The 23,552-nt window shown below is 46.1% G+C and overlaps 1 protein-coding gene across 1 annotated transcript; it reads left to right on the top strand.

Moving 5' to 3' along the window:
• Positions 1 to 556: 556 nt before the first annotated feature.
• LOC147436234 (uncharacterized) lies at positions 557 to 23,078 on the top strand. The gene is made up of 3 exons (XM_086489157.1): positions 557 to 715; positions 21,638 to 21,771; positions 22,549 to 23,078. Exons 1-3 carry the CDS (start codon positions 640 to 642, stop codon positions 22,810 to 22,812), a joined length of 474 nt encoding a protein of 157 aa, XP_086345283.1. The 5' UTR covers positions 557 to 639; the 3' UTR covers positions 22,813 to 23,078.
• Positions 23,079 to 23,552: the final 474 nt, after the last annotated feature.

Genomic DNA, 23,552 nt, shown 5'->3' with positions numbered 1-23,552 from the left:
ACAACTGAGGATACCTTGAAACCATTGTTGTAGTGCTTTACCCACTGCTTGTGTAGTGGGTACACCTTTTGCAGAGTTGACTGTAACTTTGCCTCCCTTATCCTTACCACCTTTCAACTTGCTGGTCTTTGCACCCTTGCCATCAGTTCCCATTGAGACTTTACTGTGGCAGCAATAAATGCATGGAAAGAGGGTCATTGCACCTTGCTTGCACCCTAACATACACTTGAGTGTTTTCAAGTCTCGTGCCAAATGATTCTCTAACGTGGATGCGTGGATGTTTTGCCTACTATCTACATGGAGTCCCACTTGGACTACATTTGGAGAATTCCATTGAGAGAAAAAATCCCGTTAGTTTTGGTGGCTAATTGTTGTTTTTCACAAATGGGTGTCCCCCTGGTCTACCTCGACAAAGTTTGCCCCGCTAGAGGGCTTTTAGAGGACGGCTTTTGGAGAGAGAAAGGGGGCTTCTAGAGGATGCCGCCTTTCTATTCTCAAGCAAAGCAAAGGGGAGAGAGAGAGAGAGAGAGAGAGAGAGAGAGCATCTCGGATTTTCTTTACTGTTGGGCCTTGCCCTTTGGGCATGCTAATAATATTTGGAATTTTAACGCTCGTGTACGCCTTTGTAGACGTAGGTCGATGGCAGGAGCAGCTTTCTCTCGGAGTAGGATCTCACTTGCTAGCCTCATTCAGAAGCTACCATCTCTTGCACCAGGTATGGCGCGCGCGCGCGCGCGCGTGTGTGTGTGTGTGTGTGTGTGTGTGAGAGAGAGAGAGAGAGAGAGAGAGAGAGAGACGAGTTCCTCACTTTTTATGGTGACAACTTTGAAATGCAGAAAGACTAGATGCTTAATTGCACTCTATTCTTGCTCAGTTGCGTGAAGCATCCTGCAATGGTTTTATATGCCAGAATTTTTTTTTGGACCTGTCGACGGACATGCACCTTCATAGAGGAGTGATGTAATTCGCAGAGGAGGGAGTTTCAGATGACCAGTGACAAATTGTAAAGTATTGAAGGGAAAAGACTGCTGAGGCACACAAACAAGTGAGCGTAGGTTGCCTACTTGTGTCAAGTCAAACAGAATTAGCACGCATTATCTCACGATATTACCAAAAGATAACCAAATTGTGACATGCATATTGGCTCTCTGTGCTATGGGGGCAGCACTACTACTTCAAAGCAAAAGTGAGCCTAAGAATCTTAGTTGAGCCACTTTGTGATCTTGCTCGCATGTTCGCATGACCTGCAGATTATGACTTTGCATTCGATGATTATACTAGGTATGCAGCATTTTGTTAGTGGGTCATCCCCTGGGTTTCCAATCTAGATCTTGTTACACATTTTTGGGCAGCTAGGTTTAGGGTCATCTACTGGGTTTCTAATCTAGATTTAGGAAGAGTGCACCACTCTTCATTTCCCAAATCTATGGATCGTTGGGCTGTCGGGTGTATCAGGGGAGTTGGGCAGCAAGCAGACACCTCTATATAGGGGAAACAGGGGGCAGGTCCCCTTGTAGTCGAATTGAGTTGCCCTTGTGTGGAGATTTTACACTTGCAGGGCTTGTGCTATATTCTTCTTCTTCCATTTTTCTATCTGGTCTCCTCTCTATCTCTCTTTCTCTCCCATGCCCCTGTGTCTCTTTCATCTAGTGTCTGATGGTGGCTCCAATATCTACCAACAGCAGATTAGGGAGTGAGTGCTGTTTTGTGGTTTGCCCGGCTGTATTTGAGGTGGATGTACCTTTTTCAGAGGTAGTGCCCTCTGGATAGGCTGGCATGAGTTGTCTCTGGAGATTGCAGCTTTCACCTATGTTTTATCAAGGTGATGTGGCAGAATTACGCAAAGTGGCATATTTCTGCCTAGTGGACCATTCTTAGGTGATGTGGCATTCGACAAGAGTGCTCCCCACTTTTATGGGGTCATGGGGTATTTTGGGAGTGCCGGGCAAGTATCTAAGGTCCCTATATAGGGGCGAAGCCCCCCTCCCAATGTTGTATCATTGTGTGCGCTATTGCAGTCTAGTTGCTACCGGTTTGGGATCACATACTTTTTCTCCTCTAGTGTTGTCTCTTTTTAACAATAGCAGATCTGGATTGCATTTTCGCTCTCAAACGTTTTTTTGTATTGGTTGCGTTTTCTCCCTCATGCCTTGCGACCGCTCTTCTTCTCTCTCAGCGCTTGCTACCACCGTACAGCTGTCCTAAGCCTTGTAGTATTGCTATGGAGGCCTATCTGCGGCTAAAGGCCGAGTTGGAGGAGATTTCTTCCGGTGAATTTCAGATCCGGTGGCTGCCCTTGATCGAGAGGACTCATGGTTGCAGTTGCAGACGTGATCATCATCTGATTCACTTTTCCGTTGCACCTTTGACATGGTATCATAGCCATAGCGTGCTCTCGAGTTGGATTGGTGATCTATGCGAGTCTCCGGTGTTGATTTTTTGCGAACACGAGGAGCCTACGGCCGGTTATTTAGGGCTAATTTGATGTTTTTTGTGGCTGATTAGGAGAATCTTCCTCATTCTAACTGGTCCTTGCCTATTCACATGCCCAAATTTTCCCCAAGCATGGATGGGGATGACGTGTCTGAGACGAATTCGATTCATGATGAAGAAGTATGTGACGAGGTTCTGGATGATGGAACAAAGAGCAAACAGAGTGGGAAGATTGATGGCAGTTTTACTCCGGTGTTGGAGATCAGCCAATCAAGATTCCTATTGTACCCACATTTTCTACGAATCGGCAATTGAATGGCGAGAATTGTGCCATTTGGAGAGCAATGATGACGACAATTTTCGACTCATATGAGCTTGGAGACTTTGCAAATAGCGAATTCAAGAAGCAAAAGGAACCAACGGGGGGAAGTTGTGGGGACGTGTCAATGCTCGTATTCGATCGTTCATTATCCTCAGCATTACACCATGAGTTATCTCTCTTTTACGATTGATGATGATGAAGGACGCAAAGATGATTCGAGATCGACTTGCTTCTCTGTACGATCGAGTGTCTCTGATGACGCGGATTGCTTTGAAGGTGCAATTGTGGACCTTGGTTATCGAGCAGACAATCATGAGTGACCGCATCAACAAGATGTAGGCACTCCACGTAGAGATACTTCATATGGGCGAGAGGATTAGTTCGCAGGACATGGCCATTCAACTTTTGGCTCAGCTGCCTCTGAGTGACTCCAACTTCTATTCTTTGCTAGTAGTGGTTGCTTGAACAATTTATTAGGGAGGAGATAGTCCCAATGGCATTGGACCATGAGGAGTGGTTCAATGCGACCCGCAGGAAGTCAAGCTCCAAAGCCTTGACTGGTTTTTCCAACAACAACAAGAAGTAGAAGGGTAAGAGGAAAAGCAACAATGACACAACAATAAGAGGATGCTAAAAAGAAAGCTTGGCTGTTGAGCGGCGTTGCAACACTTGTGGTGAGAAGGCCATTATTTGTTGAAGTATCCAAAGTAGGTTGGTGAGTCTTGCTCTTCTTCGGTTGCAATAAAGGCCTCTGCCTTTGTCCATAAGGAGATGATACCACATGAGGCTTCTCTTGCGACATCGGAGGTTGAGACAGTTCTTGCGATTTGTGACTCTAGAGATTGAATTCTTGATAGTGTTGCCTCCCAATACACCTTCGAAGGTTCTGTACTCCAGCATGCAATGACATTGTGGTTCCATCTTCATTGACGACAAATCGGTGATACTATTCATAGGGAGGGCAGTATGGAGTTGATCCGAGATGGCAGAGGGAGATGCATGCCTTCAAGGTTCTTTATGTTCACATGCGACGACATTGTGGTTCCATCTTCATTGACAACAAATTGGTGATACTATTCATAGGGAGGGCAGCATGGAGGTGATCGGAGACGGCAGTGGGAGATGCATGCCTTCAAGGTTCTTTATGTTCCACAATTGGGCTTCCATCTCATGTCGGTGCACGAGGTGTGCAAGTTAGGCATGGAGGTGGTCTTTTGGTTTTCATTTGAGGTCTTGACTATCACGAGGTTGTGACAATCTCTAATATTCCTTCCCTTGATTTTTATTTAATTTTTGGGACCCTCTTTTTGAAGTCACAAATGGCCGGACATTGTATGGCCAATGTGAAACACTCGATGGCCGAGAGTTTCACTTGAAGCAGTGAAGGCCAAGTCGCCACGAAATGATTGGGCCGATTGGCACTGAAAATGGAGTAGTAAAAGGGTGGCTAGGCTCATTTAAAGTCATGTAGGCCCTGTGAGTGTGCGTGCGGAAGAGAGAGAGAGAAATGAAATGAAATGTTATATTAACGTCTTCAGAAGGCCAGAATGACCTATGAGACCGGACAGTTACAATGTGGTGGATCTGATACAAAGTCAGAGTAACAAAAATGACAGAATAAAATGCTATGGAATCTGAAACAGCTAGGTGTGATCTAAGCAGATAGGTGAGAGAGCTAAATCACAGATCACAAAAGATCCAACATCGGTCACTGGGGGATCTCATCAATCTCCTCCATGGTCAATAGCCTGACCGAGCGTCGTGCATGTTGGAGCCTGGGCCAAAGTGATCCGAATCCTCTGATGCAACCTCCGTCGATGCTGTGTGGTCCTCTGCAGTCGTGGGCGTCTGGATCTCCCTAGCTCAGTCGCTCGGTCGATCAGTGTGCCTCCAGTGTGAGGCGGCGAGCTCTCCTGTGGTAGTAGCTCCTCCGGGTGTCTAGTGTCTGCTCTAAAGAAGTCTGTGATCCGTCTCTGAGACTGACTGACCTCTCCTCGCATCAGGCTCTCTCTGTGTCTGCGCAGCTCGAGCAAAAACAAACCCAAGCATCTCTGATCGTCGTACCGCATGACTCTGGAGAGTGGTCTGAAGCCCTCTCTGAACAAGTAGTAGAAGCGACCGCGTATCTCGTAGTAGACGGGGCAGTGGCATGTGTAGTGCAACTCTGTCTCAGGCTCCAAGTCACATAGGAGACATGTCCTGGCCTCTGTTGGTACTTTGCTGTATCTCCCAGTCTCGATCCGTAGCTGGTGTGAAGATGTGCGTATCTGGCCAATAGCACATCGAATCCCATGAGACAATTGGGTGTCCATGTATCTAGGTCTCGTCACAAAACCGTCCTCTGTAAGCTGGAGAAGATGCTCTTTGTAGAAAGCCATCTTCGTGCCCAACTCTTGTGCTTGCTGTATCCATGTCCTCCTGATGTCTAGCTGAGTCAGGTCCTGGCGGATGAGCTTGGTAATCTCGGACTGTGTGAGACTCAGAGAGGGTGCATCCAGTGAGTACTGGAAGAGTGGCAGTCTGTCTATGCTGAACCCATGCGCTTGAAACCATGATGTCATCTCCCCATACCAGCATGCTGTATCTCCTTGCATGGCTAACTGTTGCGAGGACTCGAGAGCAAGGCGGGTATCTGTTTCTGGGAAGTTCCCAGATGCGGTGTATGAAGGAGACGGATCTGCTGAGCGCCTCAACCACTAGTGGGGGGGCAGCTAGCTCTGCTAGTATAATGGCACGTGGTACTGAAGCCTTGGCTCTAATGAGCCGTGAGATCATAGAGACTAGTGGCTTCTCCATGTCCCCCCATCCATCAGTGCGACCTGTCCTCCCATGATGGTCCAATGAAGGTCCCCAAATCTCAGCTCCATAGAGCAATGCAGAAGCCACCAGGGTGTTAAAGAGCCAGAGCTTGTCTGAGGCTCCTGAAACTGAACATGTGAACACATCCTCTCCAATCTACCCAATGCGGCATGGGCTCTGGTCAATCTAGTCTCTGCTGCTCTTCTCAATGAAAATGCTGGTCCACTAAAAACCACTCCAAGGTAGGTGTAAGCATCTGTATACTCCGTCTCCTGGCCGTACGTGAATGCGGGCGCTGACCTCCTGATCCACTGTGGGGTCGTATTAAATACCATGACCTTGGTTTTACCAAGGTTGACAGACAAACCACTCTCATGGGCAAAGCTATGCAAAGCATCCAAGTGACGTTGCATCCCCTCTGGAGAGTCGGAGATCAACACAATATCATCAACATATAACAATAGTGGGATCCATGTTCCTGCCAGTTGTGCACCTCTATCACCATCACTCTCAATGTAGTCAGAAACCTCATCCACATACATACCAAACAGAGTAGGAGAGAGCGGGCAACCTTGCTTCACCCCAATAGTGGAGTGAACCGCTGTAGAAAGGCCCTCTGAGGTGCGTACATGCCCCACTACTGACTTGTACAGTGCCATGACTCCCCAAATGAACTCTGTGGGTACTCCCATCTCCTGTAATCTACGCATCAATCGAGCTCTGGGTACGGTGTCAAATGCTTTGCGGAAGTCCACAAAGCTGCATTAGATCCGTCTCCCATGTGATCTGCCCTCCTCAATGATGGCTCTGAGTGTCAAGATATGGTCAAGAGTAGAAAAACCTCTCTTGAATCCTGCCTGCCCGGCTGCGCGTATCCCTTCCTCTCTGCCCATCTACTCAGCTGCTCAAGAATGGATGCGTACAACCGTGCCAATGTGTGTCCGATCATGATAGTGCGATAATTCCCAGGCTCCATAGGGTCTCCTAACTTGAAGATAGGTACAATAGTAGATAGGCTCCAAGTATCAAGCAAGCCCTCACACATGGCACGTTTAAACATAATTGCTAGGAGCTCTGCTAGTAGATCTCTGGCATGCATGAAGTGCTCAGCCACTAAACCATCATGATCATATGCTCTCCCACTGCCACCCAGTCCTCACCTTCCTCACCATCTCAACGGTGAAAAAAGCACGTGTGGGGGCATGGATCGGGGGGGGGGGGGGGGGTCGGGAAGGGGCGACTGCCCAGGAACTGTGTACAGAGATGACGCCTACTGGCCCCAAGCCTCTGTGGAGGTAATGGCAGGGGGGAGGGAGTGCTCATGAAAGAGCCGCCATGCCTCACGTGAGTCCTGACTCAAGAATAGCTGGTATAGATCCTGCTCTAGGCGAGCTAAAAATGCCCTCTTCTTCCGCCGCACTAGTCGTCGGAAGTCAATCTGTGACTGTCTGTGAGTGATGTCCCCCAAAAGCACCTCCCTCTGAAGTCTAGCTCTGGTCTCTCAGCATTCCTCATCATACTAGCTGTTCTGGGGTATGCTCCCAGAACGACGTCTCTGCTCAGGCTGTGTTTGTGGGTATGCCTCTGCTATTGCATCATGTAACGTCTGCGTCAGTATAGTAGTAAGCTCCTCCAAAGGTCGCCCCGGCTCTTCTATACACAAGCGTCTGAAGGTGTAGCCAGTAGGAGCTGCCACCTGTGGCCTGTGTACTACACTAAACTCGAAAGATATGGTCAGCGACACAAGAGCATGGTCCACTGCCACACCAATAGGTTTGGGTCCAACTGTGAGGTCCTTGATACTAGAGATGAGACTCGGTTGTGCCATGACATAATCCACTGTGCTAGCTCCATGTTTGTGTGGAAAGCATGTAAAACCCCCTGCAGCGGGAAATCTCTGTAGGCGATTCAAGATGACCAATCCATGTGCAGTCCCCATGTCTATCAAGTGTCGTCCATACTCAATATGCTCCCCATCATGCGATAATCTGGATAGTCCTGTCTCTACAACATCCAGCTCTCTCAGCATCTCTTCTGAAGTATCATAAAAAACTGTCTGATGATGAGCAGTCCTAGCATTGAAATCCCCTAGAATGATGATGTCACCATCTCTAGAGAACTCCCATATGTCATCATCCAAAATAAAGAAGGGGGACTGTCCTTTGGGTGGTGCAGAGAGAGAGAGAGAGAGAGAGAGAGAGAGAGAGAGAGAGATTAGACCACAAACGCAAGACATGGTGAAGAGGAGGGGGCGATCAGCCCCCCATGGCTACCATCAACCACAAGGCTTGTCAGTACATCAAATGTTGGAAGTGGGTACCCCCCCGGCCCCATAAATAGGTGCCTAATGTGAGGTAGGGCAATGCAAGATAAAATCCCCCACAACCCACATGAAAATGATGTATGGAAATATATGTGAGGGCGTTCGGACAAAGTGGGCAGCCGGCCCCAAACTCGGGCGGCCGGACTAGGGACAACGTAGACTATGGGTGGCCAGCTTGGAGACATACTAGACGTACAAGTATGCCCTAGACCTTTGAAGCAGCAGAGTGGTGTAAGTCTAACACCCCCTCTTAGCACCTGATGCTGAACAAATTGCGTGAAGCCGAAGATGTGAGGCAAATGATGAAGATGTTTCTGCCATGTCCACTGAAGGATACTCCATGAGTGTAGCAGCAGTTTGGGGTGTCCCAACCTCCGAGAGATCTCCATGGTAAAGTGCCGTTACGAGCAATGGAGCAAATTGTTGTACATCGCCAATACAAGGTGAAGATACTGCGTGAAGGTCCCGAGCTGAGTGTGAAAACAACTCCTTGTCGTGAAAGAAGTGCCAATAGACCTGCAAGTGTCTTGCCCAATAGGATCTGTGGTGTCTGTAGTCAAACTGTATGGAGAAAATGTGGAAGCCCAGGAATCGTCATGAGAATGATCGGAAAATTGTCAATGCATGAACCTGTAACCCAGTGTGGCCAGGTGGCTAAGCTGTGAAAAACTCTAGGAAGGCCAGATGTAGCAATCTGCGTCGTAAACGTCCTCCGAATCAAGAAAACCCAGACTAAGTAGTTTGCACTGTAGAAGCTACTGTAAGCTCCAGCAATCACTGCACGAACACCAACGGATGGTGTCCTATCAGTAGGTAGGGTAATCCAAGATGAGGGGAAAAGCCAGACTCTAATAGTTTGCGCTGTGAAGGGCCTCCCAGAAGAGGTGTGGTCAGACAAAGATGTCTGCACCGTAATCATCCTGTACGAAGTAGGGAAGCGAGACGGAGCAATCTGCGCTATGAAGATCCTCTGAGAAGAGAAAAGGCTAGACCAATCTGTCTGCGCTGGCCTTCCTGTATCTCTTGCCTCCAATCCTCCAGTGTCAACCAAAACAGAATCCGCGCCAACAACGCCACCAAAATGCAACATGGTGTGGCTCTCAATGTGAATGAGCTGGGAGTGGCCTACTGCCCAAGTCGGGCGATAAGTCTGCTGTAAGGTTACCGAGTGTGAGTGTAAGCAACTCCGAAGGTAGCAATCCAAATGATCAGGAATGTAGAAGAGAAACTGTCACAAACTGGTGACATGGCAACCCTACAAGTTGTCCCAACTTATGGCCAAGTGACGAGGGGACCCCGGGGACACAAGAAAATAATGCAAAGCGGCTGCTGACGTGGCTAGCGTGCGGATTTTTGCAAATCACGCTGACTGTACGGATCTTCGCAAACCGCACTGATAGCCGTACGGAGTGACCGAAAATTACGTTGACAGCCTTTTGCAGTTTTTGGATGCCCAGTTGCTTTTGGAAACTTATTGCTGTTTGAGTTTGAAGCTTTGGGGGACTCTGCTTTTAACAATCCTATGTAACCTTTATAAGTGGCCTTAGGGGCTCACTTTTGGGAGCATTTGGACACAGAGTCTGAGAGTGAGACCCGCGTGCCCTCTTTGTACCTTGAACACAGATTAATATACAAAGAAATACCAAAAGGGGCGCCAGTCTTTGGGGCCAATACCTCTGGGCACGGAACTACGCCGGGCTGTGTTGTCTTTATGAACTGTTTTGAAGTGAATCTTTGTTGTGTCATGGTAGAATTTCTTCTGCATCTGCTAATGCAAGAGGAGATCACGAAGAAGATTTTGATAAACAAACAGAGGAAGAGTACGGGCCACCTCGGCGTACTCAGTACGAACTTGAAGAGATGGAACGTCGACAGCAGGTTGACGATTGCACAAAGCAGATGATTGAAATTGCGAAGGATCCGAAATTCACAAATTTTTTGTCTCAGCAATCTATCGCCAAAAGTGCACACCCGGTGGCTGAAAGCCACAGAACCACCCATCAAACCGGCAATCAAGAAACCTCCTTCTCCGAGGATGTTTACAGAGCAAGAATTACAAGAGGTGGTTCAAACACAGATCAATCGGTTTTTTGACACAAACAATAAATCCAAAAAGCAAGAGAAAAAGCACAAGAAGGGGACTGACTTCCCGGGTTATTTGGGTCGTCAATCTTCTTTTGCATCGGCAAGAAGAAGCTTGTACGATTTGAAGGACTACCCAGTTCTTCTTCTTCTTCTTCTTCTGATAGTTCTTCTAGCTCTTCTGACTCGAACGAGGAAGACAGAATAGGCAAAAAGCGAAGCAAAAAGCAAAGCTTCAAAAAGGGCAAGAAAAAGGCAAAGAAGCCCAGATTTCGCCTAGTATTTGACAGTTCTACAGAGGAGTCATCCTCTGATAGTTCGAACTCCGACGACCACATGTTTTATGCAAAGAAGAAGCATTTTTACAGAGGCAACCAATATGACTTTCTCGAAGACAAAAGCAAGAAAGTTGAATCCTTTTCTGGGTTCCAAGATGCTCCGAGGCTTTGGCCTTCATTCAACAGTTTGACATAGACTTCTATGGAGGGCATTACTCGGAGCACTCTTAAGATCAGGAGGGCTACTTCTTTCTTCAAAGGAAATGCTTGAACATGGTGGTCCACTCTTCTCTTGAGGAAGGAAGCTCTAGTTAAATGGTTGAAACTCAAAAGGCTCTTTATTTCTTCTTAGCTGACTCGGGATTACGAACGAGATATACGAACCGCTTGGAATCATCTTCGGATGACCAAGGGAGATTCTTTGGAGGCTTATTGCGAGAGATTTTGGAATTCTTTTCAACTAACCTCTTGTCTGGAACAAAAGTCAATTCTATTCAAGAATTGATGGGTCATGCGAAACGGGGTTCTGCGATACATTCAGGAAATTTGACTTAGCCCACTGATGAGATCTTGACTCAGAGAACCCAACAGATCTCTCACAATGAAAGTAGAAAGAGTAAGAGTTCCCAAGAAAAGAAAGACAAGGATACACGACCCCGGCTCACTCATCGAGAGAGGGCCAATTACATCAAAGAAGGGAAGTGTTTTGGATGCGGGGAACATGGGCACGTCTCCGCAAAGTGCCCCAAAAGGGCACAACAAGAATAGAATGAAGACGGGCCAAAGAGTTCGAGAGCAGCTGAGGAACGTGGCAGAAAAGGCAAGATGAAAGCAGGACTGGTTTTAGATTGCATGGGTATTGACCCAAGTATGAATGATGAAAGTACAAAACTTTGCCGAGCTTGGGGCAAGGTGAAAGACCAAGAAGCCCTGATTTTGTTTGATTGAGGATCCAAGGCCAACTTCATTTCACCCAAATTGGCGGCGTGGCTCGAGATTACACCCGATCGAATGGGACCACCAGTAGAGGCAGTTCTAGCAGTACCCGGACGGGACATAGCCATTATACCTGTCATTGGCAAACTTCGGTTGCATTGTCGGGGGTATTTGCGGCATGAGGACTTTTACATAATGCCCTTGGAAGGTTGTGACATTCTCCTTGGAGTCCTTGGTACCATAAGAACAACGCCATGGTCGATTATCGGGCAAGGAAAGCGACATTGACAAATGAAAAGGGCCAAAAAATTGTACTTCATGTAAAATTGAAGGGCGAGTTTGTCCCTATTGTATCGGCTTCGACCGTTTCCAAATTATTACTCGATCTACTTGAAAGAGCTAAATGATGAACATAGAATGAATATGTGTGAACTTATAAAGATTTTCTCCACACTCATGCCGATTGCTTTTCTGAGGGCTTGCCACACTATTGATCTGATACCTAGAAGCATACCACCAAACCGGCCACCTTATTGTATTAACCGAGCCCAGAATGCAGAGATTATGAACCAAGCGAAAGACCTTTTGGAAAAGGGTCTTATCCAGCCGAGTACTTCACCCCACTGCTCTCCTGTGTTGTTGGTTTTAAAGAAAGACGGATCTTGGAGAATGTGTATTGATTACAGAGCTCTCAATAAAATCACCATCAAGAACAGATTGCCAATTCCAAGGATCGACGATATTCTTGACCGACTACAGGGATCCTCTTGTTTCAGTAGGATTGATTTGAAAAGCGGATATAATCAGATTAGAATCACGCAGGGAGATGTCTACAAGACAGCTTTTGGGCGAGCTTTGGTTTATATGAATTTTCGGTGATGCCTTTTGGCCTTACCAATGCTCTAGCAACTTTCAACCGAATGATGGATAGGATTTTCAGAGAGTACAGATCTTTTGTCGGCACTTTCTTTGATGACATTATAGTCTTCTCCAAGGATGAGGCAGAACATAGACACCATCTGCTTTAGGGCTTTCAAGCATTGCGAGATCACCAGTTAGTTATCAATGCCAAGAAGAGTGAATTTTTCTTGCCGGAGATACACTTTTTGGGACACATCGTCTCAGCAGCAGGAGTACAGATGGATCCGGCCAAGATTGACACTATACGTGATTGGCCCGATTTGAAGAACGTTCATGAAGTTAGAAGCTTCTTGGGCTTATATTCTTACTACCGGCGGTTGATTAGAAAGTTCGCAGAGGTAGCTTCCCCTTTGCACATTCTGACACAGAAAGGACTCCCTTTCTCGTAGGGGCCCACAGAGGTGACTGTCTTTCAGACATTGAAAGAGAAATTGACTACGGGACCAGTATTGACTTTGCCGGATTTGCAAAAGTCATTCGAAGTATATTATGATGCTTGTGGTCGTAGTTTGGGTGCGGTCTTAACGCAAGAAGGCCATGTCATTGCCTATGAGAGCCGATTGTTTTCAAGGCCAGAATTGACAGCACAGATTAATGAGAAAGAGATTTTGGCGGTTATCTATGCTCTTAATCAGTGGTTACCTACTCGGAGCCGATTTTACGGTCTTCACTGATCATCAAAGTTTACACTACTTCTTGTCATAGAAGCAGCTTTCGGAAAAGCAGATGCGGTGGGCTAACATCTTGTCACAATTTCTCTTCCAGATTGTCCATGTACAGGGACAAAAGAACTTGGTGGCAGATGCTTTGTCCCGGAAGCCGTTAATCTTGGCTATTTCTGCGATACATCATAGAAGCTTTGAAGACATGGTTGATCAGTACGCCACAGATCCAGATTTTTCGGATGTATTCACACGAATACAGAATGGAGAGATAGTAGCGGGATATTCCATACGGGATGGCTACTTGATGAAGAAAACGATGTTGTGCGTTACACAGCCGTTGAGCGAAAAGGTTCTACTGAATGCCATTGTCCACCTTTTATGGGTCACCGCGGCATTGACACCACCTTGAAAGGTGTGGAGCGTTACTTCTTTTGCATAGGGATTGTTATAGCCTTTACCCATTGTCACCCGCCCCTGGGAAAGTATTGCTATGGATTGCATTTTTGATCTCCCGAAGACACTGAGTGGGCATGATGGCATTTGGAATGTCATCAACTGTTACAAAAATACGGAAGCGTAAATTGAAATTTTTATTGTACTTCAAATACTCAAGAGAATTGGAGAGAGAGAGAGAGGAAAAGCTTGACACTTCATTGGGGACCAGAAGATGGGATGGTCCCCCCCCATAAAGAGAATATCTTTATTACTAAGGGAGAATCTTTACAAGCACAAGAACGGGGCAATAGCCCGTCCTCTATTCTTTCTTTCTGCTTCTGACTGAGAGAGTGCGAACGCTACTCTCTGAATACTGAGAGGATCTTCCCTCTGCTATGAGATTTTGGGAAGCTCTCAAAAACAAGAGTCTATCTTCCACAAAACTCAACGGAAGTTCTCGAAAATGAGAGTCTACCTTCCGCGAACTGAGTCCCTTTATGCATAATTATTCCTGCAACAAAAACAAGGGAGAAACACGCAAAATGCACGCACACATGCTTGCTGTAATTTTCTGCACATAACCTGAAAATGTTACCTGAGCACCTTTCAGAGCCGAAAAAGAGACCTTTCCGCGATGGAATTGCACGAAACTTGGTGTACGCGTAGTGTAGGTAGAGAAGAACTAGATTCTATATGTATTTTGCTGAAATTCAACCTAAAGGAGGTGATTAAGGGCTGAAAACAGAGAATTTACAGCCACCACACTCTACGAACAGAGTGCCAGCTGCAACTTCTCGCGATGAAACCTCACCAAAAGCTGGCTATGGCTATGAGAGCCCTTGTTCTAGACAATGGGAGCACGAGGCCACCACATATGTCACAAGGGGCTGCTCTCAAGCTTCCATGGAGGGCTCCAATGCGTAGGGCATACTCACAATAGGGGGGGTAGGAGCACTGCCAACTCTGAAAATGGGGGAGTAGGGCCTCCTAAATAGCCATCAGGGAGAGGGGGCGCTAGGAAGAGAGAGAGGGTGAGAGTTAGCGTGAGAGAGAGTTAGTTTGCATTGGTAAGTGTGCCACTTGGCACACTTACTTAATAACTTAAAAAACCCTTCAACTTTCACTTTTAAAAATCCCTAGGCTATTAATGAAATGTGTAAATTAACTCACAACTGCACACACAGATACTACTAATGAAATTGTTAGCTGCTTCCCAGCACAATGCCGTACCGACACTGCTTTGGCATTACCTGTTCGCACTTATCCCGTCATTTGGTCCGGCATAGACAATTAAAAAATACCTTAACTGACTTATCCTAAGGCCGTAAAATGATTCAGGCCTTAGGGTTATTATTCTAAGGACCCCATCTCATTCCTGTGCTTGCACTAGCGCGCGTAATTTTCTGAGCCTAAAATCTGAGGCTACTATCTACCCCTTCATTGAAGATCCGATTTCGCAATCGCTAGGGCTTCAGGGTATTTTCTGCTAGGGTCTCCCTTAGGTGCATTGGCCCAAACTTAGGCGCACCTGAGGCCCCAGAACTGCTAAATCTATTCTGATGTGCACACAACTAATTAGATAATTCTTTTCTCGTAAATAAATTAATTATTTACAAAGTCTGACTTAGTTACATTCCTTCATGAAAGAGAATTGAGGGGAATCAAGGGGATCCTGCTGTTGAACCTTTGGGTTAAACCGCACATGACGTTCTGGAGGTTTCTTGTGCCTCTCGTGCATGCGAGAGGTTCCAATCAAAGGATTTTTCCTTGGTTCTGGCGCCTTTGGGTTCTACGGGACTTCTCCCGACCCCATTGGCATTTTCTCCTTCCCTTTCTCAAGAGTATGGAGAATCTTTTGGACTTCTGGATGGGAGAGAGCTTTTTGCAACTCTTCCACCTGCTGTTGAAGGAGAGAGAACTCTATCTCGCGTCCTCCCATTTCTGCAGTCTGCCAAGAGTCGTCAATCCCTTAAGGAAGAGAGATGACCTTGCTCTGATACCATTGTCAATAAAAAATGCATCTGCCGGTCCCCAATGAAGTGTCAAGCTTTTCCTCTCTCTCTCCAATTCTCTTGAGTATTTGAAGTACAATTAAAAGTCAGTTTACGCTTCCGTATTTTTGTGACATCAACAGATTTAGCAAGCAAGCGCACTTCGTTCCAGTGAAGAAAACAGTCAAGCCAGATCATTTAGCGAGACTGTTTATTTCACAGATTTTCAGATTACATGGCATGCCTGAGACAATAGTCTCTTACAGAGATCCCCGATTCACGAGTTTGTTTTGGAAGGTTGTTTGGGAGAACATTGACACACGGTTGTAATTCTCGTCATCTATCTTCCCGCAGACAAATGGGCAATCTGAGATTGCAAATTTAGTCGTACTGGATTTATTGAAATCTTACATTTCTGATCAGAAGACTCAATGGGAATTTTTTTTTCCCTTGGTGGAATTTGCCTACAATAACACGATCCACTCTTCGATGGGGAAGGTGCCATTTGAGATCATTGAAGGTGCTCTGAAGGTTCCACCCTTCCTAAGCACAAAAGATAAGATTTTTGAAGCCGACGAGTACACGAGGGACTTGGACATTGCTTTTGCCAAGGTCTGGGAGGCTTTAGCGAAATCTCAAGAAAGACACAAGAAGGCAGTAGATCGACACCGTCGCGATTTGAAATTAAAGGAAGACGATTGGGTGCTCTTACGTTTTGAGAAGGCACGCCTAAGAAAGAAAGGGAAAGGAGCAGCTTTTTCCAAAGCTTAGCATGAGATACTGTGGCCCTTTCCAGATAAAAGAAAAGATAAAATGATGTCTCCTTTAGACTAAAGCTGTCCGATACTTGGAAGATTCACAATGCTTTTCATGTGAGTCTCTTGAAGCCTTTTAAAGGCGATGTGCACGATGATGGGGAGCTAGATGAGCAACCCGAACTGGAGGAAAGTGAGGAGATAGTCGTTCCAAAACAGATATTGACACACAAGGATAGAAAGATTAAAGGTAAAGTGATTAGGCGGTTCTTGGTTAAATTCAAGAACTATCCTGCATTGGATGCGAAGTGGATGGAGGAGGAGGACCTAGCAGATACTACTCAAATTTTGGAACTTTACCTTGAAGCATTCGGTTTAGCATAGTCTACTCCTATAGAACCCCGATTTCAACATGGGTGAATCTAGTGCAGCGGGCTTGCATAAGAGGGGAGTCACTCCCCTCCTTTGTCAACGGATTTCCTTGATTTTTGAAGAGTCACTTATGTCCCTTTGGGTTTCAAGGATACTGATGGGCTAACAATATTCTGCTGTATGACTTTATGAACTGGAATTCCCGAAAATGATAATGAAAATGATTGATTTGTACTTGACTTGTTTGAGTGCAGGAACTGAAAGACGAAATGAGTACAGCATTTCGGTCTCATAAATCTCTATAGACATGATTGCAATAAGGATTAGTTAATCGGGCATCTGTGAGGTCCCGACGGGATCTAGATGCGATTACTAAATACGTTGCCGATTAATCATAGTTTCAGATTTGGAATGAATTTGAATGTAACTTGATCCGTCAGGCTTCTCAAGGACCGGAGTGCCAATGACTTCACCAGCCTTTTCTGCCTCCTCAAATGGAAAAATCAGCTTCACCTGTGCCTCCTTTTCATTGATAGCAATGGCATGACCCCCTGGTGGCTCTGATTCTACACGGCTACTTGTTACCAACTGGTGATGTGCAGGCTCTGGTTGCAACTAATAGATTGCTGCATCTTGTGCAGATTGCTCGAAAATATTTGATCTTGCTTGCAGTTGCTGCATCCTGTGTCATCGCGGAGGACCCCGTCCACCTGTGTTTTTGCAAGATCTCATCAGCCTTGCTTGCGTTTTTGCTATTGGCTGCCACCGCTAGCCTCTACATGCCTTTCCTCGCCGGAAATGCCTTTTCTCCATTTGCGTTTTTGATCCAAATCTGCGTTTTCAGCCAGCAGCTGCGTTTTTGGCAGGCTGCTGCGTTTTGAAAAGAGGAGGGGAGCACTTGGCCTCACCCCACGGTGACCCCGGATCTTGCAACCACTAACCCGGTTTGGCATTTGGTGCCTTGCCGGCCCATATCCTGTCTATTTCCACCAGATTTCAGCCATATACCACTGATGTTTTCTCTGTTTCCACACCTGAGCAGTAGGCCACTCCCAGCTCATTCACATTGAGAGCCATACCAAAATGCGGTTTGGTGGCGTTGTTGGCACGGATTTTGTTTTGGTTTGACACCGGAGGATTGGAGGCAGGAGATACAGGCAAGACAGCGCAGACTGCTCAGTCTGGCTTCCCTTCTTCATACAGGATGATCACGGTGCCGTCAGCTTGGTCTAACCACACCTCTTCTCAGAGGCCCTTCACAGTCAGACTGTTGTGTATAGCTTTCTTCTCATCTTGGATTATCGTACTTACTGACAGAACACCATCCAGTGGTGGTCCATGCAGTCTATCCGTGACTGTTGCAGCTTACGGTAGCTTCTACAGTGCAGATTGCTTAGTTTGGCTTTCGTTTATTCGGAGGATGTTTACAACGCAGATTGCTCCATCTGGCCTTCTTGGAGTTTTACACAGCTTAGCCACCTGGCCACACTGGGTTGCAGGTTCATGCATTGACATGCTTCTGGTCATTCTCATGACGGGTTCCTGGGCTTCCTTATTTTCTTCAGACATTTTGACTATTGACACCATAGATCCTATTGGGTATGACACTTGTAGGTCCATTGGCATTTTTTTTTAAAGACAAGGAGTTGTTTTCACACTCAGTTCAGGACCTTCATGCAGTATCTTCACTCTGCATTAGTGGAGTACAGTAGTTTACTACACCGCTCGTGACGGTACTTTACCATGGAGATCTCTCGGAGGTTGGGACACCCCAGACTATTGCAGACATAACAACAGACATCTTCATCATTTGCCTCACATCTTCGGCATCGTGCGATTTGTTCAGCATTCGGTGCTGAGAGGGGGTGTTAGACTTACACCACTCTGCTGCTTCACAAGTCGAGGGCATACTTGTATGGCTAGTATGTCTCCGGGCTGGCCACCCATAGTCTAGGTTGTACCTGGTCTGGCCACCCATATTAAGGTTGTACCTAGTCTGGCCGTCCGAGTTTGGGGCCGGCCGCCCACTTTGTTCGGGTGCCCTCATATATTTCCATATTTCATTTTCTTGTTGGGTCGTGGGAAATTTAATGTGGCGTTGCCCTACCTCCCCTTGGGCACCTATTTATGGGGCCAAGGGGGTACCCACTTCCATCACTATCTGGTCATTGTGTATTGGGTCTTCTGCTCATGGTAGTCATGGGGGGTTGGTCGCCCCCTCTTCACCATAACTTGCGTTTGTGGTGTGTGTGTGTGTGTGTGTGTGTGTGTGTGTGTGTGTTAGATTTACACCACTCTGTTGCTTCACAGGTCTAGGGCTTACTTGTACGGCTAGTTTGTCTCCTGGCTGGCCACCATAGTCTTGTTGTACCTGGTCCGGCTGCCCACTTTTATCCGAGCGCCCTCATATATTTCCATATATCATTTTCTTGTTTGGTCGTGGGGGATTTTATGTGGCATTGCTTGCCCTACCCTTGGGTACCTATTTATGGGGCCAGGGGGGTACCCACTTTTATCATCTGATGTACTGACAGGTTTTGTGGTTGATTTTAGTCATGGGGGGCTGATCGGCCCCTCTTCACCATATCTTGCGTTTGTGCTCTCTCTCTCTCTCTCTCTCTCTCTCTCTCTCTCTCTCTCTCTCTCTCTCTCTCTCTCTCTCTCTTCCGCACACGCGCACCCACATGGTATTAGTCGCTAGTTGAGATCTAAGGCGCTTCCTCCGCATCAAGTAGTCCACTTACCTTTGCCGAATTAAGTCGAATTCGATCGGATGAGATGATATAGTCGAACTAGCTCACTCTAGTTAGAAAAAATTCTCACTTCTTAGCGCAATCTAGAGATGGTTAGAATTCAAACGGCTAAAATATTCCTAACATCAATTACATATTGCTCCCAGGAAGCAGAGTATGAGAATGCCATCTAGAAAAATAAAATGGTAGCCACTCTTTAAGTTGATCTTTGAGAACACCTTTGCCCCATTGCAACAACTCAACTAGTTCACGCTCTAGTTCCCCTTCACGAGGCTTGTTCAAAGAAAATGGAAATTTAGATGTTGTGCTCCATCCACAAGGTCCATGACATGATTCTCAGGATGCTCAAGAGGAAGTGTGGGTGGTAAATGTCACAAGACGGGCACCATGTGCCAATAGAAAAGAACAGACTGAACAGACTTTTAGTACTTCAATAACAACTGAACCAAGAGAGAGAGAGAGACGACACGCGACACTGAGTGGCGGAATTCCACCCCAGAGAGTATTGACTTCAAACCTTGGCGCCCCTGTCGATATTTCTTTATATTGCATCAACACAGTACAAGCCGTTACTCCAGACTCTACACCTTCTCCAGGAAGCATGCCAGAGAATGAGCCCATGGCCTCATATTTAAAGGCCCTAGGCCCCAAAAGCAATTTTACATGAAAAGCCTTCAAACTCAAAAGCATCTGGTTCAAAAGCAATGCCCAAGGCCTGCCACGTTAGCATTGTCAGCGTGATTCCGGAGTGTCCATACTGCTATCACGTCATCAGTTGCGTGTGTGTGTGGGGGGGGTGGGTTTTGCTTTATTCTAATTCCTTTGTCACCGGGGCCCCATCGAACGGGGTCCCCATAAGTTGGTAGGACTTCTTCTTTTGTTACTTGTTCTTCTTAGGGTTTAGGCCCCTCGGCCAGGATGTGCAAGTTGGCTCCATTCTTCAGGGCTTTGACATGCCAGTAGTTTGTGACATCCCCCTTCTTGAAAGAAAGTAATGGTCCGCGATTATAGCATATCTGCAAAACAACCCAAGTTAGCTCAAAAACTTTCCGAGGGACATTCCGAGGGACAATCAGTTTGCTCTTTTTTTTTAAAAGGAGTTGGCTTCTCCTTTCGGCTCTTTTGATCAAGGAGTTGGCTTCTCCTTTTGTCCAGATCGGAATCCTTGATATTCCGGTGTAGTAAAATTAGCCATCACACCCAAACCGCACTGATCTTCCATGGGTGTCTTGATGCACTAAAATTACATACACAGGCAATCTCATCCAATTAGAATATTCAGAGGTTGGCAAATCACAATGCAACTCAAATGCTCACATATGCATGTTACAAGACATAGAAACATAAAGTCGCCGATGAACACTCCTCTCGCATAACCTAACAAGGTCCGGGCCGGGAGATATTCAACGACTCCCTCATCACTCCTCCCGCATAACCTAAAATGGTCCGGGCCGGGAGATATAGAGGCCTTTTACAACCAAACGCCCCCTAGAATGCAGCCTGCATCGTTTGGAGGTGCTGAGAGTAACCACTACGCAGAGTTCTTAATACTCGGGCAGCAGAGTCTCGCCCTTTGGGGTGGAAGGGATGGCACTAGAGAGAGGGAGCGACAACTGCAGACAAGGCCAGGCTGAATGAGGGCGCTGACTATCCAAAACGCTAGAGTGAGAGAGTGATCTCTTAAAACAAAACGCTAGGAGAGTCCAATTTGGAGCACTAAGTAATTTGTCAAGGGAGAGACACTATGGTTGCTTTCTATATGGGCTTAGTGGCCTAGAAATCCGGTAGTTACAAATTGCCTTGTGAGTCAACATGTGCACATAGTGAGTTTCTGACACTGTCAAGACCGTATCTTACAATTCAATGAAGCACTTCACATGGGAGCTGGACGAACACGTTTCCCTTACCCTAAGCTACATGGTGGTGCTGCTAGATTCCCACCAAAGTGTAACAATAGCCATCAAACATGTATACAAACCATAGATGCAAGAGGGTTGCAAAATTGGACTTCTTCGGGCATGCGGGTCTTGCGAACAGGCTCGCAAAACTGCTGACACATACACTGATAGACACAGGATTGGCTCTCGACGTTGACGTAACATGTCCACGTTGCACATAGAGCCATTTGCACATGACATTAATAGAGAGGAAAATCATCAGGAAGAGAGTTTTAGTTAAACAGAGACAGAGGGAAGATAGGCCTCTCTGGCTCTCTGTTATTCTGAGATCTCTCTGCCACAGTATAACTCAATAAGAGTTTGATTTATGAGTGTCTTATGCAGTCAATGAGCTTTAATTTCCTTGGTTCTCCATTAGGAGTTGTTAGTAAGCTACTGGAGAAGCCCAGAGCTTGCTGCATGAAAGTGCTGCATCAGTAGGTTTCATGCAGCATCAGTAGGTAAATGCATTGGGGCAATGTTGTATAAATTTTTTTATGCTGTTGTCGGAGAAATTATCATAGAATCATAGCATTTCTTTGTAAATTCTGTGCTGTGTGAGCCTATTCACGTGTTTCCATGGTTATTTGTTCATAACATAGATTGCCTTTTTTCTTGCGCACAATGATGAGCAGATGTAACTGATGGGACGGCTGGAGGTTTTGGCTTCTTGTTTAGAAGATGGGCAACAAAAAAAGCAGGAGGCTCCACACAAAATGGCAGAGATTCGAAGCCCAAAAACCTTGGTGTGAAGAAATTTGGTGGTCAGGTGAGAGAACTTGCTGCCCCCCCCGCCCCCCAAAAAATAAAATTAAAAAAAATCACCACCACTCCCACCCCCATCCCCATCCCCATCCCAAACACAGACACACACACACACACATGCACGCACCGTCGTCGTCTTTTGTATCATGGTAGAGAGAGAGAGAGAGAGAGAGAGAGAGAGAGTTTTTAACATCGTGGGAAACTATTCCAAGAGACCTCAAAGATCTATCTGACGAGAGTTGAACTCAAGACTTGTTATTCAAGAGGGAAATGGCATAACCAATCTACCACACTTGGGTGATAGAAAGGTCATACCATTTTCCTCTTTTTATCAACACACTCACACACCCACACACACACACACCCCCCCCCCCTCGATAAGAAGAGAATTTTTAACATCGTGGGAAACAATCCCAAGAGACCTCAAAGATCTATCTGACGAGAGTTGAACTCAAGACTTGTTATTCAAGAAGGAAATGGCATAACCAACCCACCACACTTGGGTGATAGAAAGGTTATACCATTTTCCTCTTTTTATTAACACACTCACACACTCACACACATGCACCCCCCCAAGAAGAAGAGAATTTAGAGAGAGAGAGAGAGAGAGAGAGAGAGAGAGAGAGAGAGAGAGAGAGAGAGAGAGAGAGAAGAAGAAGAGAGTTTTAACGTCGTAGGAAACTATCCCAAGAGACCTTAAAGATCCCAAGAAGAAGAGAATTTAGAGAGAGAGAGAGAGAGAGAGAGAGAGCTTGCTTACATTATTTTTCTTGTGTATCAGAAAGTTATCGCCGGAAACATCATAATCCGACAGCGAGGAACGCGGTTCCATCCAGGAAACTATGTTGGAATGGGTAGGGACCACACACTCTTTGCACTGCAGCCAGGTCATGTACGGTTTGAGAAGAACAGGAAAACTGGTCGCAAATGGGTACATGTGGACCCGGATGAGGGACCAAGAATCCATCCAGTGTATCAGAATCTGCCAGCAGAATTTCTGCTGACTAATAACCAAAAACCCAAGACTAAACAAGTTGAGACTTAATCCTCCTTGGAAGCTATGCGCAAGGTACAGCAAAGCCAGCATGGGTTCATGAGCAAGAGCTTCTAGCCGAAATGGAAGTAAGGTCAGTCTCCCATCTGTAGGGTTGAGTATATGAGCAAATAACATTGCTGTGGTAAAATGTTCTCAGCATCGGAGTCTCTTAATGGAGGTTTCAAGACTACTTATGGTTGGCGTTTGTGAAGTAGATATTATCTGCGTTGTCGCATTTGTCACAGTACAATTTACAGGAATTGCAGTTCTTACTATCCTTGTCTTTTGGCCATAGAGAGAAGGCTGCTGGAGTTCTTCTGGTTTTTGTTGGGTCAGGTTTTGTGCATATTCAACAAATGCCACAAAAGAGGAGCTAAGTTTTTTTGTGAATAACATGTCTTGAGTTCAAGACTCGTCAGATATCTGTTTTCTTGGGATTGTTCTTATGACGTCAAAACTACTCTTCTTCTTCCTCTTCTGTTGTTTTTGCCTCTCAGTCATTTGATAAGATCGTGTGTGTGTGTTGGGGGTGGGGTAGGGGGGGGGGGGGGGGGGTCATGCATATTAAGAGTCTTTGAGCTGGAGTCATGGTTGGCATGCTAAAGTTCATAATCGTGGTGTTTATGAAATTTCTCGTACTGCACAAATAGAGCTCCTGGTTCTACAAACTCAAAACATACATGCTTTTGCCATTCTAGGAGCTTTTTAACGTCAGGGAGATTATCTATGCTCACAAATTTCTTTTTGCT

The sequence above is a fragment of the Adiantum capillus-veneris genome, chromosome 18, assembly GCF_014529385.1.
Source record: "Adiantum capillus-veneris isolate H3 chromosome 18, ASM1452938v2, whole genome shotgun sequence".
In the NCBI taxonomy this organism is placed as follows: domain Eukaryota; kingdom Viridiplantae; phylum Streptophyta; class Polypodiopsida; order Polypodiales; family Pteridaceae; genus Adiantum; species Adiantum capillus-veneris.
The sequence above is the reverse complement of the archived record's forward strand: the minus strand, read 5'-3'. Positions and strand labels throughout refer to the sequence as shown.

Excerpts from the sequence above, each read along its gene's own strand:
- LOC147436234 (XM_086489157.1), top strand. The coding sequence starts at position 640 with ATGGCAGGAGCAGCTTTCTCTCGGAGTAGGATCTCACTTGCTAGCCTC. Across the intron at positions 716-21,637 it reads GCTACCATCTCTTGCACCAG|ATGTAACTGATGGGACGGCT; the intron begins GTATGGCGCGCG and ends AATGATGAGCAG. Across the intron at positions 21,772-22,548 it reads TGAAGAAATTTGGTGGTCAG|AAAGTTATCGCCGGAAACAT; the intron begins GTGAGAGAACTT and ends CTTGTGTATCAG.